The sequence below is a fragment of the Echinops telfairi genome, unplaced genomic scaffold (genome assembly GCF_000313985.2).
Source record: "Echinops telfairi isolate 266 unplaced genomic scaffold, ASM31398v2 ScPeMD7_7424;HRSCAF=8462, whole genome shotgun sequence".
NCBI lineage: Eukaryota > Metazoa > Chordata > Mammalia > Afrosoricida > Tenrecidae > Echinops > Echinops telfairi.
This window is the reverse complement of record NW_022111324.1, coordinates 77,312,125-77,332,512: the sequence shown is the minus strand read 5'-3', so window position 1 is coordinate 77,332,512 and position 20,388 is coordinate 77,312,125. Positions and strand designations below refer to the sequence as shown.

At 38.1% G+C, this 20,388-nt stretch overlaps 1 protein-coding gene and 1 non-coding gene across 3 annotated transcripts in view; both read right to left on the bottom strand.

The window, feature by feature from the left end:
- Nucleotides 1–20,388, bottom strand: part of SDCCAG8 (SHH signaling and ciliogenesis regulator SDCCAG8) — a 282,359-nt gene that overhangs the window by 143,228 nt on the left and 118,743 nt on the right. For both annotated transcript variants that reach the window (XM_013003961.3, XM_045298104.1), the window contains exon 13: nt 2,000–2,142. In XM_013003961.3, coding sequence (XP_012859415.3) covers nt 2,000–2,142 — 143 coding nt within the window. The remainder of the gene's footprint in view (nt 1–1,999; nt 2,143–20,388) is intronic.
- Nucleotides 11,269–11,412, bottom strand: LOC115872486. Its single transcript, XR_004047884.1, has one exon. It is a non-coding gene; the product is annotated as a small nucleolar RNA SNORA48 (small nucleolar RNA).

The window sequence follows — 20,388 nt, the reverse complement described above, 5'->3', positions numbered from 1 at the left end:
TTTAAAATCATAATTTTTAAATTTATGGGTACCAAAATTTTAAAAATAGACTAAGAAGGACATGCTTACAAAAAGCGCTCTATTTAGAAGATAGGTAATTAAGTTTTATTTCTGGTAGAACTAAGTTTAAGTTTTTGAAGAACTGCTGTGAGTAAAACTCAACAGAAAAAGCTTTCCATGGAATTAAGCAAAACCATTTTTTTCTTAAGAACAAAGGAATTAGTTACCACTCGTCCATTTTCAGCAGTTGCTGCATCTTAATATGCTCTACTTGCAAGAAACTGATCTTGTCAGACAGTACAAATTGACACTGCACAAGAAAACTCTCTACGGACTGCGACTTCAGAAATTAACTCTGAATAAGACAGAATGGCAAAAGGGGCAAAACCAGCATTAATATTTATTTACTGAAGCTCAGCCATACTGAGACATTAAAAGCTCTGTGGCTTAGTAGCGCTTAGCACACAACTGGCTGATTTTCAATAGAAGACTGACAGAGAAGAAAAATTATTAACATTCTTATGATGAAGCTCAAATCTGAAACTTCTGAGATTAAATAACCGATTGAATACCCACAGGAACGATGCTAATATTACATTCTCAGTTCTACCAGGATAATACTTTAAATGGGCATTCAAAGAACAATTATTCTGCAGTATCGAGCAGTATTTTCTCCTGAAAATGTTTTATCTATTGGAATTTCCCCCCAAATCACAAACATATAGATGACTTCCTTCCTTCCTTCTTTCTTTCTATCTCTCTCTTTCCTTCCTCTCTCATTCCTCCTTTTGCTTCTTTCTTCCTTCTCTTTTTCTTTCATCCTGTGAAAGGGGACGTTGGCAAACCATTTGGAGTATTACCATAACAAAATGCTTTTAAAAAACTTTGATTTTAACAGAACTAGAGGCATCTTAACACTAATCCAAAACTTTGGGAGGTTCATCAACCTCTAGAATATTTTTTCCTCCAAATGCAGGCTGTTCAAGTGGTGCTTTGCTCCATCTGTTATCATACCGTGCTCAGAATTACATTGTCATACTTAATGTAAAAGGGATCAGTCCTCTTTTCATAGTTTAAATTCAACAAATTATTATGATCGGAAGGCCACTATTTTTCTAATTTATGAGCCAAGCCAAATACCATAAACTTACATGTGTATTTTAAGAAAGTTCTCTCTAAAAACTGAACAAACTCATAGGCTTGACCTATAAATTGAAAAATCATACTAAAATTCAAAGTGAGAAAAAACAACTTATTAGTAATGTGATGGATTTATTATCCCTTTTGACTTTTCCTGTGTTCATGTACATGTATGTACACACGTGTGCACACACTCGATTTTCCAATACAGCAAATTAACACTGCTTGCCAGCTGAAGTCTTCCTGTGATTTAGGGTTGAGCTATATGTTTACTGCAGTTTCATGACAACATGAATCACCTCACAATATTTTAGGATGGAAACAGTGCAATTTTAAACCACAATAGTATCTCCATGGCTATCATGATTTGAACATGAAACGCGCCACTCAATTTCATCTCTAAATTGTATATACCTTTGGAAGCAGATTTCTTATTTTACAGCAGTCCCATTGCAACTTGTATTTTGGGATGTCTTTTATTTTTTCTCTTTTGCCACTGACAATATCTGATTATTTTTCTAAATATCTTTCTCAGTTCAACATTTTTATTAGACATAGAATGAACATGAGAGGTAGTGGTAGGAGAAACATGTCATCGTGTCTACATTGACAGAAAATCACCTAAATATTTGAACACTGTAGATGAAAGGTTTTGTAATATATCAGTAAACCCCCTTGCCACACTTATCATTCACATGTCTGGGTGTTTTGCTTACCATAGCCCCACTCTTCTTACTATGCCTGAATTCTGTGTGTGACTGAATGACTAAGACCAACTCCAACAAGGGCTTGGAAGCTGGTGGCAACCCAGCTGTGGAATGAAATTGGTGCTGGGGCACATAAGGGGATTAGGGAGTACCTGGTGAGGTGCAGTTGGTGCTCAGATTCGCCCAGCAGTTCTGTCAGTTTCAGGCATTCCTCTCTGGCTCCAGCTCCCTTCTGCTGCTCCTGTTCCAAACGCTGCTTGCTTTCACTCAGTTCTAATCTCAATTTCTCTATTTCCTTAGGTAGAGAGAATAGGGAAAAAGCATCCACATAAAATATATGCACTTGAATTCAAAATTACTTCATTTTTCTTTTTGTCTTAATTTTCAAAGGTGATTTTAAATTATTAGAAAATTTAGGCAAGCTTCCATTTTATAACAAAGGGAATTAACACATCCAAAAATGCACATTAGTGAGGGGTTTTTTTGATCGTTAGATGAATTCTAATTTTAAAAATGAAATGATTAAATGAGAATGGTCAAAATGGATTTAGCTACACTTTCATTTTAAGGCTCATTCCCTTTAGAAAAGTAATACTGACTTAGAATGCCACTACTTTTAAAATTTAGCTCTCTTGTTTGTGAGATTATACCAGACATTTTCAGGGATTTACATCAAATATTTGTGACTCTTTATCCTGAATTACTATTGTATTTTGGATGCTCTGAAAGCCAAATTAAAAGATAAAATCATTTAAAATATGTGTTAGAAAAATGCCAAGTGGAAAGGAAAGCATCATTATAATGCTCAATATTATGTTGAAAAACAAATTTGGAGAAAAATACAACATAAAAACCTTTAAACATTTAGAGTGTGTGGGATTTCTGAGCTGAAGTAAAGTAATATTACATTAAAATTTATATTAGAAAAAGGTAACGGAAGTCCATTGAGAATAGTAATATAAGTAAAAATATATGAACATTTATGATAACCTATTTCTTGGTTTCAGGATAGAACTATCCTTATTTTACTGAAATTCAAATATGTCCAAGAAAAAAGTCCTACATAGAATATATGTTAAACGATTTATATATTAAAATGGAATTACATTTATCATTAAAATATCTAATAAAATAAAAAGGGAAAAGATAATATAAGAGATGAATATTTTAAAAATATTTACACTATTAAAACAAGAAAAAGCCAAAGGGGCAGTAAATACCAACAATGTTTTCAAGTTCAGTCAACATCAAGAAGCAATTTCAATACACCGAAATGCAAACTTCTTTTGGAGAACAAAATCATGTCAAAGTAGAAGGTTTTAAACTCAGTAGTTAAGCACAGTTTTAAAATGTCCTTGTGTCATTTCTCAATACTCTGAACAAATTGACTATTTAGTCCTGCAGGCAAAATAAACTAGGCAATTCATCTACATATTTTTCCTTTGCTCATAGCCTAGAAATATTATTCATCTCCACCAGATTCTGCATTACCAGCACTATAATAAATCATGAAAACTTATTTCAAGTTCTTAAATATTGCTTTTATTTAAAAAAACTTATGTGGTAACAAGTTTATTATTTTAATTTAAAGTAGATTTTCAATATATTTCAGGAGATTAATTATTAAATGAATCACACTTATTCCTTTAAAATATTTTGGTTATCCCAAGAAAATTATCCCAATATAGTCACGTGCTGCATATATTGTCCTTGGACCAATATCCAACTACCTATACTAGGGTTCCAATCCCTGTAAAGCCTATTATATTAAAAGTTTGAGGTACAAACAATGGTTTGTAACAGCAAACAAGTACCACTTTTCCAATGTACATCAAAACACTATTATCATTACTATATTATTATAATATATTTTAGTGTTTCTCCAGTATTTTGTTTTTAAAAAAAATATTTTTAAACATAGAAGGTACATTATATACTATGACGAATATTTGACTTTCTAGTGTTAGATATGAACAGTGCCAAACTGCTCCAATTTAAACACAAATTCCATTCAAAGACAGATTTAGAAGTTAAATTTTTTTTGTAATCTGGACACTTCAAAAAATGTATTGAGAAGTAAAATTTAAAGATAATGGAATTTTTGTACAAACTTTTAGAAGCCTTCTCATGTGGTAGTTCTGTAATGTCGAAATCATATGTTCTATTTCAAATGTACTATAAATATTAAGCAATGCATAATTGCCCCTACAGTTATTAATATAATTAAAGGATGAAAGCACATAACAGGAAAGTTTAATAACTTCATTTATATGATATTTATTAAATAAAACAAAAAATGTATACAATTAGCATTATATGCTGACTTTAAAATTGGAGAAATGCATACACTGTGCTATATGGAAGCACCGTAATCAATGTGGTCGACTCTGAGAATCTCCATCTCTACACCTAGGACTTAACAATTCAGTGAAAGAAATGAGACACATACACATGAAAGTACAAGACATATGAAAATGCCTAATGAGTGGAGAAAAATAATATATGACCAGATGAGAGGTATATCAGCAAGGATAAGAAAAAGAAAATATGTAAGAATATTAAGGGGACATTAAACCCAAAATGTCAAATTTAGACCACATTATAAAAGGTCTTTAATTTTAAATTAACAAAGTTTTTTTTTCTTCTTGTGGATAATAAGGGGATATTAACGGTTTCAGCAGGCACGTAGTAAGATAGAAACTGCAATTTAAGTAACAGGATCAGTGTGTATAACCAATTTAAGGTGGCAGAGAAACCAATGAAATAATCGTTGCAATATTCCAAATATCAAGAGTATTTATGGAATTAAAAGGAGAGGTTTTGGGAGAAACCACAGATATCTCAAATAATTTTGAATGGAGAGGATACAAAATAGTGACAGAAACCAGAAACTTATGAAATCCTAAATTTAATTTTTTAAAAATTTGATTGTACGTTGGTTGAAAGTTTACATAGCAAATTGGTTTTCCATTCATAATGCATACACATTGTTTAATGACATTGATTGCCATCCCTATAATTTAACAGTGCTCTTCCCAATTGTTCCCTTTGTTTCCTGTTTCCATTTGTCCTTCTTTCTTATCCCTTCCTGCCTTTGGAACTTGATCCCTGGGCAAATGCTGCTCTTTTGACCATGTATAATTGATTAGTCTACCTCACTGGTAGTACTGCATATTTCATAGGCCTGTCCATTGTGAGGTTGAATGGTAGGCTTCCAGGTTTGCTGGGTGTCTAAGGGCCATAGTCTCATGTGTTCCACCGTTAGCTATCAGATCAATCAACCTCATCTGTTTAAATTATTTTCAGTTTCGTTCAACATTTTTTACTCCCAGTCTATCCAATACTTTCTATTGTAATCCCTTTCTGAGTGTTCAGGAGTGGTATTTGGGCAACTTCTTGTCCTTCTGGTCTCAGAGTCATGGACACTAAGGTTCACATGGCCCACTAGCCCTTTGGACTAATTATTTCCTTGATGGTCTTGACCCTTATTTTCTCCAGACAGGGAGAGGCCAATAGTTACACCACCTTAGATGGTCACTGGGAAGCATTTAAGACCCCAGTCATTACTCAACAATGTATAGTTAAGAGACAAAGCTCACTGCTATCAAGTTGATACCAACTCAGAGATCCTCTATAGGGTTTCAGAAACTATAAATGATTACAGGAGCAGTAACTTCATGTACCTCCCACAGAGAGGTTTGTGGGTTTGAACTACTGACCTTAGAGTTATCAGCCCAATGTTTGCCCACCAGCATCAATAGGGATTCTTACTCACTAAAGAGGGTAGAGATGATGCTAATAGGCTTCACCTGTGAGTAACTAGGAACAGAATTCCCTGGAATGCCATCCTGATGTGTACATAATGAGCCCTCTGAGAAGCAGGGGAAAGGCTCTCATTACCAAAAACAGCCGGTAGTGGCGCGCATATCCTCTGGACCCCAGATACCTGCTCAGTGAACCCCCTGGATCCAGAAGACAGCTACATCAGAGTTGCAGCAGCAGAACCAAAGCCAGAGCAAAGAACAGAGTGGTGAACTTCCCAACCCAAGTAAAACTGAGTGCTTTTGTGTAGGAGACAGACTTGCAGAGTGGGGTACCTCTGGGGCACTTAATTGGCAAAGCTGAGATTGCTGACTCACCAAGTGGAGCTGAATACCTTCTGGTTGAGACTTCCACCAGTATGGTATGCCTTTTTGTGCATTTATTAGCAGAACTGAAAGAACTTTATAACATTTTATGATAAACAACTATGATTTCTCCCTGATATAACAACTTATTAACTTCCTTAATAAACCCTTTATTTATGAATTTTGTCTGTGATAATAGAACCTAGAGAAGTAAAATAGAGAACATTAATTAAGACAACTCATTTATATAAAAGCCACATCCCCAATGAGATAGCATTAGTCTGTGACCTGATTAAGGGTAGACTCCCCAGCTAAACTTTCACAAGTTGACATAAAACCTAACCAATACAATGCTCCACCACATACATGAATATATTTGTACCAAAGGTAAATACACACATGCAAATATCCTCTGTCAAACCTACATATATCCACGGTTATTCTGTCTCTCTCCATCCCAAACCTGTCCAGCCTGGATGTCAATGCACACTCATAGATCACAGATATTATAGGGTTGTGCACTTAACAGTATTTACCTGTTTAACAATTGCAAAATTCCCAGCATCTTAGCCTGCCACCATCTTTTTTTTTTACCCTTGGCAACCTCCCTCTTATTGTACATTCCTTCACTCAAATTAACACGTCTAATTTCTAACCAGTAACTTCATCCTTCATTCTCCTCCTGCGTCTAGTAACCATAAAATAACAATTTGGGGGTGTTTTTGTTTTTTAATGTAAACACCTTTTCTTGAATTTTTACATTAAAGATTTTGTTCTAAACTTGAAGAAAATGGTGGACTAATTTTTATAAGCACTGTGCAGCAACAATGCATATGTACTTGACAATGTCATTAGGTCTTAAGTGTAAATCCAGTGCTTTCTTATCCTCACAGGGGAAAAAACATCAGCAAAAAGGCTGCAAAATTAATTGAAAGCTAGTCAAACAGGTAGGTAAAGAACATGTGTCCTAGATGATCGGGACTCTAGAAACAGCTGTAGCACTTTCCAGGTATGTAAGCTTGGACAAGTCACTCAACCTTTCTTTATAGCTTCAATTTCTTCCATTTCAAATGAGAGCAGCAACTGTAGCAATCACCCAAGACTATTGTGAACATTAAATGTTATGATGAATACTTAGAAGAGAGCCTAGCACACAGAGCTGAACGAGTGGTGCAGTCTTTAAGCAGTTGGCTGTTAATCGAAATATCAGGTGGTTTGAACGCACTAGCTGCTCCACAGGAGGAAGATTTAGCAGCCCCCTTCCTTAAAAATTACAGCCTTGATTCTGTGATGCTCACCTTCCTGACACAATTTCTAAAGAAAAAATGGGTGGATAAACAAATGTGATAGAGAAGCTGATGGTGCCTGGCTATTAGAAGATATAGCGTCTGGGGTCTTAGAGGATTGAAGATAAAAAAAGCCACCATCTATCAGGGAAGCAACAAGCCCACATGGAAAAAGCACACCAACCTGCGTGATCATGAGGTGTCCACAGGATCAGGTATCAGGCATCAGACAAACAGTCATATCGATATAAACGAGGGGGTGCAAAGTGGAGACCATCTGTAGACAATTGGACATCCCCTCATAGAAGGGTCACAAGGAAGGGACAAGCCAGTCAGGGAGCAGTATAGCACCGACGAAACATACAACATTCTTCTAGTTCTTTAATGCTTCCTTCCCTCCCCAGTATCATGACCCCAGTTCTACATTACAAATCCAGCTAGACTAGAGCATGTGCAGTGGTACAAATAAGAACTCTCCACACACAGAATCCAGGACAGATAAACCCCTCAGATGCAACAATGGGAGTAGTAATACCACTAGGGTAAGGGGAAAGGTAAGGGAGAAGGGGAGAAAGAGGGAACCTAGCGCAATGATCAAGGTATAACCTGCCCCACCCCTCACCCCCACCTGCAGACCACCACCACCGAGGGTGACGAACAACAGAAACATGGGTGAAGGGAGACAAATGTCGGTGAAAGATATGAAAATAATAATAATTTATAATTTATCAAGAGTTCATAAGGGTGGAAGGGTGGGGGAGAGAGGGAAAAATGAATAGTTGATACATACCAAGGGCTCAAGTAGAAAGAAAATGTTTTGAAAAGGATGATGGCAACACGTGTACAAATGTCCTTGATACAATTGATGTATGGATTGTTATAAGAGATGTAAGAACCTCCAATAAAAAAAATTTTTTTTTAATTTACTGTCTTGGAAACACTCTGGGCTAGTTGTCTGTCTGGTAGGGTCACTATGTCTCAGAATCAACTCAATGACAATGAGTTTTTTAAATTATCAACATCATTACTAATGTCTATCAAAAAGCAAAATGATAACTTGGAAAAGAAAAAAAATCTGTCTAAAGATATATGGCTATCATTGAGGACTGAAGGGGTCCCAATTTTTTTCATAAAAATTTTCCTAGTTTTCATAAAGCACTAGCTTGGTGAAAATTGAATAAAACTTTACCTGGTGTGATTTTAAAATCTAGAAAGTATTTTTATTTTAAAAATTTGGAAAAGTACTGTCCGCTTCTTATTATCCATGCCAGCAAAAGAGTTTACTGGTGCAGATAATCAAAATCAACAGATAATCTAACCAGCTGGATTAGGACTCAACACTTATTCCCTGAGTCAGAAAAATCAGCCATGGCACCAACTCCAACAGTTAGGAGAGAAATCTCTTGCCAGAAATACCAGGCTCCCACTGGCAGGATAGCCCTTTGCCTCACCCAAACTAGGTCAGGGCTGATTCCTTGGCTGTAATAAAGTGCTCCAGGAATGAAAGACCAATAAGAGTAAAGGCCAATTGCACATTCCTGTCAAAGAGCACGATTAACCTGCAATGTCTACAATGTAGTTTGAAGTGGCCAACTAAGCACCGTTTGGCCAACGAGGCAAACACAAGTCCAGACAGCTTTACACTTTATCAAAAAGATACACTTCAAATCATGGAGGTAAAAACCACTAGACGAATCAATAGAGGTAACTGTTAAAATAGTTACTTTAGAAGAATAGTACCAGGGATGGAGTATGAAAGAAGGGAGACCAATTAGTGTTCATTTATATCTTTCTAACTACTAACAAAGGTTGGCAGTTCAAATCCTCCCAGAGATGCTTCAGAAGAAGGAGCCAGCAATCTGTTTCCAAAAGATCACAGCCTTGAAAACTCAAAAGAGACAAACGAAAATGAACATCTTAACCCAACAACTCCAACAATCAGGAAAAGAGCAGCAAAATAAGTCAGCAGCCAACAAAAACAAATAATAAAGATTAGAGCAGAAATCAATATAACAGAACACAATAGAAAGGATTAACAAAAGATGAAGTTGATTCTTTGAGAGGATTAACAAAATCCACAACCCACTGGCAAGTCTAAAAAAGGGGGAAAAGAAGAAGATGCATATAACTCAAAGAAGAAATGGGCAACTAAAGGAAACAAAATGGATATAACAGAGCACCATGAAGAACTGCACCACCACAGATTTGGAAATGCAGAAGAAATGAACACATTTCTAGAGATACATACCTATCTAAACTAACATGGGCTGACATAGAAAATATGAACAGATCCAAAACAAAAGAAGAAATTGAACAGGTCATTAAGAAAATTCCTGACAAAATAATGTCCAGACCCACACAGCTTCACTGGTGAATTCTACCAAACATTCAGAGAAGAGCTGGCACAAGTTCTACTCCAAACTATTCCAGAATATAAAAAAGGTGCCAAACTCCTAAATTCATTTGATGAAGTGAGCATAACCCTGGTACCAAAACAAGACAGAAACATCACTAAAAAGGAAAATTATAGATCAATATCACTCAGGAACAGCGCTGAAATCATTCTCAACAAAATCTGAGCCAATAGAATCCAACAATGTATAACCAAATAAACCCAAAATACATTCATGACCAAGTGGGATTCACACCAAGTATGCAGTTCAGCATTAGAAAAACAATCAATGTAATCCATCACATACATAAAACAACCGTATGATTATATCAATTGACCCAGAAAAGGCATTTGACAAAAATCCGAACACATATTTCTGATAAAAACATTCAACAAAACAAAAATAGCTTAACAGAATAAAGGGCGCACATGCAAAACCAATGACCAACATCAATCCCAACAGAGAGACACTGAAAGTATTCCTCCTGCAAACAGGAGCACATTCAAAATGTCTTAGAGCTCTAGTACAAAACAGGGAAACTGAAGGCACCCAACCTTGCCAAGAAGTAAAACTCTCCCTACTTACAGATGATATTATTCTAGAAATTCAAAAGATCCTCAAGTTCTGACAAGAAAATAAAGCTAAGTAGGTAAACAAGCAGTCATCTAGCTCTGAAGCAACAAAGCTCATTAACTCAATGGCAGTGAAACTAGACTGATACTTCATTTTTCTCATTTGTAAAACAAAATTAGGATACTTATTTCTGGGAATAATGAGGGCAACAAATGTATAGATGTGCTTTACACAATTGATCTATGTATTGTGATGAATTGGGGGGCGGGAAAAAGGTACTGATACCAAGGGCTGAAGCATAAAAAAAAATGGTTTGGAAATGTTGATGGCAACATAAGTACAAGTGTGCTTAATAAAGTTGAATGATGATGGATTGTCATAAGATTTTCAAGACCCTCATTTATTATTTTAAAATAAAGTGATTAATTAAAAAGGTTTTCACACACAAAGAAAAATGCTTTGATAGTGAGTGTGGATGAGTAGGGAAGGGAAGGAGGGGAAGTCACAGGCTAGAGGGGAGATGAGTATTAACTTAGGTGAGGGGGAGGCAGCATACAATAAGATGGAAGTTAGGGGAAAATTCATAAAATATATTTTGAAGAAGTGGTAGATGATAAAAATACACTGGGTCAACTATTGTACTGTCAAACACATATGTCATCACAGAAAATACTACTGGATAGCACTGGTTAAAAGAATAAAGGAATTTATTTGTAAAATATACTTCCACATTAGATTCACGGAGATACAGCCTATAAGAATAAAATTACTATGAATAAATGCACCACTTTAGAAATGTCCCAAATGATTGTCTTCTTTACAGCGGATGTTAAACATTGTTTATACCATTCTAGAAGTTATGTTCATGGTTCCCATTGTTGAGGGCACATAACACTGATTTGCTAAGTTTTTACTGTGGACTTTACAATAATGCCGACACAAGCTATCATTTTTTGAGTGTTTACCATGTGCTAGGCGCTGTCTTAGCATTTTGTAGTTTAAAAGTTTCATGTTATAAAAAAATCTATTTATTTATTTATTTTTATGTGCCCTAGGCATGAAACAGCTCTGGCCACGATCTAGGCATCAAGCTAGGATGAACAAAGGGCTGCCAGTCTGCTTTGCCCCTGACTGATATAAGAGCACCACCACCAGTCAGGTGTCTCTTTGCCCATAGCCAGGGGCTTAAAAAATTTTTTTTTAAGAAACACCAAAAAAGTGTCTCATTTTATGCTTATAACAATCATAAAAATAAGTATCCTAATTTTGTTTTACAAATGAGAAAAATGAAGTATCAGTCTAGTTTCACTGCCATTGAGTTAATTTTCACTCATAGTGACCCTATACGACAGAGAACTCTCCGGCAGTAGAAAGCTGCATATTCCTCCCAGGGAGCAGCTAGTCATTTTGAATGGCTGCCGTTGTGGTTAGCCGCCCAATGTGTAACCCACTATGCCAACAGGGCTGCTTATAGACATTAAATAATTGATACAAGAGTATCCAAAGGTCCCTTGGAGGTTATTTATATTATCTCTTATAAAGCTGATAATGCTGCCATTAAAGTGGAACAGGGATATACGTAAACCTTAGAAATAGAAACAGATTTAGAGCTCGCACTTAACTGTAATCCTTAACCTAAGAAAAATCCATTTTTATGATGTGGACTTGCTCAATATTTACTGTCATTAAAGACTCACTGAAGACATGGGTGCTATAAATCAGATAGTGCCCAGCAAACTGAAAGAATAGCATCTGAGTTTTAAAAACATATCTTAAAACAAACAGGAAGGATGCTGGGAAGATGGCTCAGAGATAGAGTAACTACCTAGAACTCCCATTGCTTAGCCCATAGATCGACAGGTAAGGAGGCCAACTTTGGGACCTGGATTCTCAGCACTCCAGGAGTATTTTGGACTTCCCTTCCATTTTTTTTTTTTTTTTGCCCTCTGAAAGTGCAGTTGAGATCACCACAGTGTCAAGTATGTGCTATCTCCTCTAAATCAGCCGGTAGGTAGGGTCACCTATCCCCTGACTCAGAGACCTGCCAGTGCAGGGCAATGTCCCATGTCAGACAGCCCCCCAAGTGGAGCCCCAATTTGGCCTGGAGTCTTGGTCCTCCTCTCTGGAGGACCCTTGGGAACCTTGGAAACTGGATATCGCAGCAGAACAGAACCTTCAGAATTTCACTCCCTTGCCTAATCCCCACTCCCTGCCTCCTTGAAAGAGTTCAGCTCTGATGGCTGCCAGAGAGAAACCCCCACCTAACTGTACCAGGGATCCCAACACTTGTAATCCAGGAACACATCTTGAACTCTGAGTGCTTCAAGGTTATCTTAGACTTTTTCCTATTTTCTTTTGAGATAAAAACCACAAAAGTTTTCCCATGGGAGGTTCCCGCTCCCCCAGCTAGGTGTCTCCCTGAAGCAGGACTTACTGTCCTTAGCAGGACTTCCACCTGATTGCAAACCCCACTCCACTTTGGCCTCAACTCCTATGCTCAATTTTCACCTTGGGTCCCCAGTGGAAAGGGCAGATAGTACTGAGTGGTACAGAACTCAATACTGCTCCACAATATAATTTGAGACTTTCCCTACTTGAGAACGGTGAAACAGTGTGCCACTGAAATAAACAACTTCTGTCATTAACACAATAACAGACTGATTTCACTCTCCCTATATTATATACAGGGTCAATAAGTGATTCTGGAAGACTTCTTGATATACCCCTCTGACTTACCCAACCACCATTACCTCAAGACCACACTCCCCCACCTCAGTGAGCTACACTCTCTTATAATCTACCAAGTAGTAGCACACTACTTATAATACCCTCTTTGAATTTATCAAAAAATACTACAATCAACAGGAAGACTTCCTATGATTAATGCCATCACTTAAAATTCACTTTCAAGCTTCTATCTCCTATTAATCCTAGCACCCAAGTATCACTCCTTCCTCATCTCCACACAATATGATTTCCAATGCCTATCTGATCCTCCTTCTCTAACCCAAAGTCAGCCCCCCAACCCCATCATTCTACACAACGCAGAACCCTACCCATCATCTACAGATGGCTTACTATGCTACAAAAACAACAGCAGCTACCACAAAAAATGAGGGGGGAGGCCAACAGCTGAAACTGATCCAAACCCAATGGAAAAACACAGAAAAATAAATCCTTGAATATCAGAAAGAGAATAAAAAGGAAGGATCTTTAGGGCCATACAAGAGTTCAGGGGATCAATCCTGAACACAGGAAGAAATTGAGATATTGAAAGTCTCACACTCAAAGAAAACCCAGAAATTAAGTAACAAGTTAGCAGAAATAAAAAACATGGTACAAGATCTGAACACTAGAATGGAAGAAAGGAAAATTAAATCAAAGACAATCAAGCAAACTTCAGCAAATGAGAGAAACAATCAAACAAAAGAGTGTGATGTGTGATGCCATGAAGAAAAATAATTTTTAAAAATTAATAATTTAAGGCTTATTGGGATTCCAGAGTAGGAAGAAACAAAGAAGCCTCCAGATAAAATTGTAAGGGAATTCTTGAAGCAAAATTACCCCAATATCACAAAGGAGAAGATGATAACCATTCAGGAAGCAAAGGAAACTTGAAATAGATTAAACAAACAAACAACAACAAAAACACATTAAGACACATAGTTTTCAATTTATCAAACTTCAAGGAAAAAGAGGGATTCCTAAGAATCCCTAAAAGAAAAGCTAAAAAGAAAAAAAGCAGTCATACAGTGTGTTAGACAGGGTTCTCTTGAGAGACAAACCCAGATTGCTAAGAATTATATAGCAAAGCTATCCATCAATTTTAAAGTAGAAATAAAAGTATTATCAAACAAGAAAATATTTAGAGAATTCATAAAAACAAAAGCAGCATTACAAAAAAAAACTATCAGTTTTTTATGGTCAGAAAACCAACTGCAGTACTAAAACATATGACCACCACAGGGTTTAACACCACCCAGAAATTAACACACTGATAACAGTATCCAAAATAATGCAGATCTGGTGGATAAACAAACACATGAATAAACAACACACATACACCCCAAAAAAGGAAGGAGGAAAATATCAAACACAAATACCTTATATACTCGAGTAAAAGCCGACCTGAACATAAGCTGAGGCACCTAATTTTACCATAAAAACTGGGAAACCTTATCGACCCGAGTATAAGCCTAGGGTGGGAAATGCAGCAGCTACTGGTAAATTTTGAAATAAAAATAGATACCAATAAAATTACATTAATTGAGGCATTAGTAGGTTAAATGTTTTTGAATATTTATTTCCAAGAAAAATAGTAAACTAGCTCTCTAAGTGGAAAAAAGGGTCAACAAAAACAATATGGTATCAACAATAACTTTAAAAGTACAAAAACCTTAGCTCAATCAGCAACCAAGCTAAAACACAAGAGTTAAAATCCTTCAAAATTGGATTCCTCATCGTCATCTGTATGTCCAAACAGATTCAGCTTTAGCTGGTGTGAGGTTATTAGTTCAGACATTGTCAGCATCGGAGTCCGCAGTCATCACCATCACTGCTGTCGTTCGTACAAAGGGCTGTCTTCACTGCCATCCAGAGCATTACTTAATGCCGCATTTCTTGAAGGCGTGTTGCACCATGTCCTGTGGAACCTCTTCCCATGCATCACGAACTCACTTTGCTATCAATTCTATGTCGAGCTTCATCAGGTTTCCAATTTTTGTCAGTCAGGCTTGACCAGATGACATCAATTCATGTCACATCTTTTGCACATGGTCTTTGAAAGGTTTATTTAAACACACATCTAGGGGCTGCAATACAGATATAAGCTCACCTAGAATAATGGTCAAAGGAACTTGAGAAGACTTTACCAATTTTTTATGTCATCAGATGTGTGAGCGTTGAACATATCCCAAACTAGCAATGATGGTTTTTTCTTTAAGGCTGTTCCTGGTCGTCTGTTCCAAATTTCTTCCAACCATTTTTCTGTTCCGTCTTCATCCATCTAGCCTTTAATATGTGTGCACACTGTAATTTGTGGTGGGAATTTGACCTTTTTAGGCAAGGTCTTTCTTTTAAAATGAATGACAGGCCGCAGCTTAGTTTCATTAGCCAAACATGACAGGACGACTGTGAAATGCTTTTTTTCATGTCCCATGGTTCTGAGTAAAATAATAGTTTTGTCTCCCAAACTTGCCACAGTTCTATTGCTTGGAAGATCAAAAGTCATAGGTGTTTCGTGCATATTTGCAATATCTCCCAGGTCATAGTTATGGATCCTTCTTTGTTTTATGATGAATGAATGGAATGACATCACTTTTTCACAAGGTCTTTTGGCAACTTCTGTGAAATCTTTGTTCTTTGCCGCAAACATAGGGCAAACCTATTCTTGAAGCGGGTACACCATCCTGCTGAAACAACAAAATTTTCAATGCCTGGTTCTTTTAATTTGTTGTCTTTAGACATTTGAACGGCACATAAGGGAATTCCCATGCGTGTTAGGCAGTAACCATTTTGACAACACTCCATGACCCATTTATGCAATTCAGTCTCTAGAGCCCCCTATGAAGTCGTAAAACCATGTTGAGCTTTTTTTGCCTTTGGAATCTTTTCCAAATCAGCTTTCATTTTCCGCCACTCCCTCACTTGTTTTTCGTCAACACCAAATTCCCTACTTGCAATAATATTATTACTTCCTTCTGCTCTTGACACAACCTTAAGTTTGACACCAGCTTCGTATGACCTGCGTTTTTTATTTGGTCCAAGATTAGAAGTATTGAAATCCAATTCTAACAGGATAAAAAAAAGACTTTGAAAAAGAATGCCATACCGCAGCGACTGAATTCTCAAAATATACCATAAGCCTTACTCCAAAACTAAGCCCTAGTTATAGTTCTTAAAAGAGGTCAATTTACAGTAAAAACAGTGGTGTCCAGGAACTACTGATATACATATAAACAAGTAAAATCAATTGGCAATAGAATGCAGCAAGAAAGATAGACTTCACCACAGAAAACAGAAATCCCCCAAAAGAATCACACTCAAAAGACACCACGAGTCCCAAAAACATGCTGAATCACCAAGGGAGCTGACAGCAATTCAGGGTTTGGAGAGTTTGGTATGATAATATTCCAGAATAGGGGGACATGACTATGTTTGCATAGAGCAACCTGTGTTAGGGCTCATACCATACACGCTGTGTGACTGCATGCACTGCCTTACTACATATGCTGCCTTATCACATGTACACAACACAACTTGTATAGTTTGAGGCCTAACGCAGGTGATGATATGCCAGAATATGATGACATGACTGCTAGCATAGATCAGCCTGTGTTAGGACTTATAATATACACGCTGCATTATGAATGCACTGTGTTACTGCATGCGCAGTTTTACCGCAAATGTATGGGAAGTGCTATACATGCAGTTAACACAGTGCATACACAATGCAGTGTGTATATTATGAGCCCTAACAGAGGCTGTTCTATGCGAGCATAGTCAACATTTGGGTCCAGATAGGGGTTAATAAGAAAATAAAAAATAAAATATAGCAGACTAAGTACTGTAAATAAACATACTGTATATCCAAGACCAGAGATAAACCGGTACTTGTATTCAACAATACTTGGGCGGAGCAAGGCGGCATGACCGAGCACAGGTAAAAGTGTAAAGGCTACATCACTGGTCACAGCCCTGGAGAAGAGCGGGAGAAGAGAAGCGGCTGCATCCAACATTCATCTGACAAGGATGTGGTGTACCCCAGGTACTAGCACACAGAAATGGGCAGGTTCTTGCTCAGTACAGCACGGAAAACACAGAGGCTGCTGGTGTGCAGGAGAAAAGAAGAGCGGTGATATTAGCAGTCATCAGACCACCCACAGAGATGGCAGGCACCCACAGATGAGCGGGAGATACCGGATAACACCTGTACTGCACCGAGAACAGGTAAGTGGGACCCTCACTCGAGTAAAATCTGAGAGAGGCTTTTTCATCATAAAAAATATACTGAAAACCTCAGGTTATACATGAGTATATATGGTAATATGAAACGGGAGTGACTAATCTACATTTAGAATTAATAATACTGAATGTCCATGGATGAAATGCACCCATCCAAAGACAGAGAGTAACAGATGAAAGTAGGATACAAGTGACACTCAATCTACTGTCTTCAAAAGGCAAACCTCAAACACACAAATAAAAATAGACTGAGAATCAAAGAATAGTGAAATTTTTACCAAGCTAATGGCAATTAAAGAAAAATAAAAAACAGGGGTGGCAATATTAATCTCCAACAAGATAGACTTCAAACTACAGGATATATCGAAAGATAAGAATGGGCATTACAAGAGGAAGGGGAGGGCAGGAGTGGACCTATTACGGCGTGCCAATCCACGAGGGCAATGTTCCTGAGCAGAACAGCTCATTCCCAGAGATGACTGTTGGGCCAGCCTCAACCTGAGACATGACGGCCTTTCCATAGACGACAGCGCTGCAGAGGACAACCCTGAAGATACAGTGCAGGAAGCGCAACCAGTCTGACCTGCCACATGGGGGTAGACCAGGAGGGGAGTGCAACTGATCAGTGATGAGAGCGAAGACATGAAGACCCAAGACACACCGACTGTGGGCTTTGACTGGGGGGCAGTACTTGGCACCTCACTGGACTGGTTGGGGGTTACTCCCAAGGGGGCCACATTAAAAGTCTAAAGTGTATAGGGTGTGGGGGAGGGGGGAAGAAGGGGAACACACACGAGACTATCAGAAATAGGAAATGATACAAAAACAGTTGAGTCACAAATTGACAAGTGGGACATACTGAAGATAAAACACCTAAGTACATCAAAAGAATTCACCAGGAGAGTAATAAGAGAGCCCATAGACTGGGAAAACATCTTTAGCAATGACATATCAGACAAAGGCCTTATTACTAAAATCTACAATACTCTGCTAGCTTCCAAAAAGAAAAAAAAATAATTGCCCACTGGGGAGGTGGGCAAAGGACCAGAACAGAAGTTTCACAAGGGCAGAAATCTGAATGGCCAATAAACATGTGAGAAAATATTCCCGATCAGCAGCCATAAGAGAAATGCAAATTAAAGCAACAATGAGAGACCACTTAACACCCTCAAAAATAGTTGAATTCAAAAAATCAGAAAGCAACAAGTGTTGAAGGGGCTGTGGTGAGTTAGGAACTCTCATCCACTGCTGGTGGACCTGTAGGTATGTACAGCCACTATGGAAATCTATTTGGCGATTTCTAAAACAGATGGAAATTGAGCTACCATACAACCCAGCAATTCCCCTACTGGGCATATACCCAGAAGAGGCAAGAAACAAACCAAGGCCAGACATCTGTGCTCCAATGTTCATCGCGGCATAGTTCACAATTGTATGGACTTGGAAACAACCCAAATTTCCATCAACAGATGTATGGATTAAAATACGGTGGTACATACATACAATGGAGTACTACGCATGGCTAAAAATCAGTGATGAACGCATGAAGCACATCGCTGCATGGGAAGAACTGGAGGAAATTATGCTAAGCGAATAAGCCAAGCACAACAAAAAGTTCACTGAGATAAGCTTAAAAAAATGCAAAAAGGGAATAGGGAAAAAGCTACTGTATACAAACATTCCTGGGGTGAGGTCCAGGTAGTATGGCAGGGGCCATACCAAATCCAAGGTTACATATGGTAACCAACAAAAAATAAAAAATAAAAAGAAAGGAGTAGCAGGGGAACAGGGCATAATCCGCCCAAGGGGAGGGTATTGTTTATATTTCCACAGAGAAAGAGGGACCAGACTTCAACCGTATGCTCCAAGATGCAACATACTGACATGAAGCAGGGAACCAGTAGAGAGGTCTGAGAGGCTGGCTCCAATCCCAACTACGTGGACTGTCGCCCTTCCCCCCTTAAGAATTTACTTCAGAGGATAGCACTGAAGCAATAGCTCTGAGAGAGGGGCATGTCTGATCAGAGCACATGGGAGCAAATGAGGGGGAGGAAGAAAGAGTGAAGCACATCCTGGTCCACCAAACCTTGAGGACAATATCCCTGCTCAGAGCAGCCAATGCACAGATAGGACCATATGGCTGGCCCCACTATGAGACATGACATCCCTTATTGACCCATATCCCTACAGGGGACAACACTGGAGACACAGTGTGGGAATTGCACCCAGTCTGACCCCACCACACCCAGGCAACTCACTAAGAGCGTGCAACAGAACAGCAAAGGTAGCAGAACAAGGAAGTCCTGAAGGAGTACCAAAAATAGACTTTGGGGCCAGGGTGTGGCACTCCATCAGACTCATCTGGAAAACACTCCTAAAGGTCAACAAACAGACCATGAACTATTTACAGGCTTTTTTTTGTCCTTGGTTTTTCTGTTGTTGTTTTCTTTTGCTGCTTTGTTTTGCTCTGTCTTGTTTTTGTGCACATTATTATCTCTGCAGGTCTATCTAGATGAGATAGGCTGGATAAACAATCTGGAGGAGAAAACAACAGGACTGATGGTTCTGAGGGGACATGGAGAGGGCAAGATAGGAGAAAGGAAGTGGTGTTACAAACCCAGAGACAAGGGAACAAGTGATCCAAAATCAGTGGCGAGGAGGGTGTAAGAGGCCTGGTAGGGCTTGGTCAAGGGCAATGTCACCAAGAGGAATTACTGAAACTCAAATGAAGGCTGGGCATGATAGTGGGACAAGAGGAAATAAAAGGATATAGAGGAAAGAACTAGGAGGCAAAGGGCATTTATAGAAGTCTAGATACAGGCAAGTACATATGCAAATAAATGTACGATGATGGGGAAATAGATCTATGTACATATATTTATAGGGTTAATATTAAGGTCTCAGATGCACATTGGGCCTCCACTCAAGTACTCCCTCAATGAAAGAATACTTTGTTCCATTAAACTGGCATTCCATGATGCTTACCTTCTCGACAGATTGCTAAAGACAAAGCTTGGGTGCATAAGCAAATGAATGTACCCGGCTATCAAAAGATATAGTGCTTGGGGTCTTAAAGGCTTGAAGATAGACAAGTGGCCATCTAGCTGAGAAGAAACAAAGCCCACATGGAAGAAGCACACCACCCTGTGTTATCACAAGGTGTTGAAGGGATCAGGTAGCAGGCATCAAAGAACAAAAA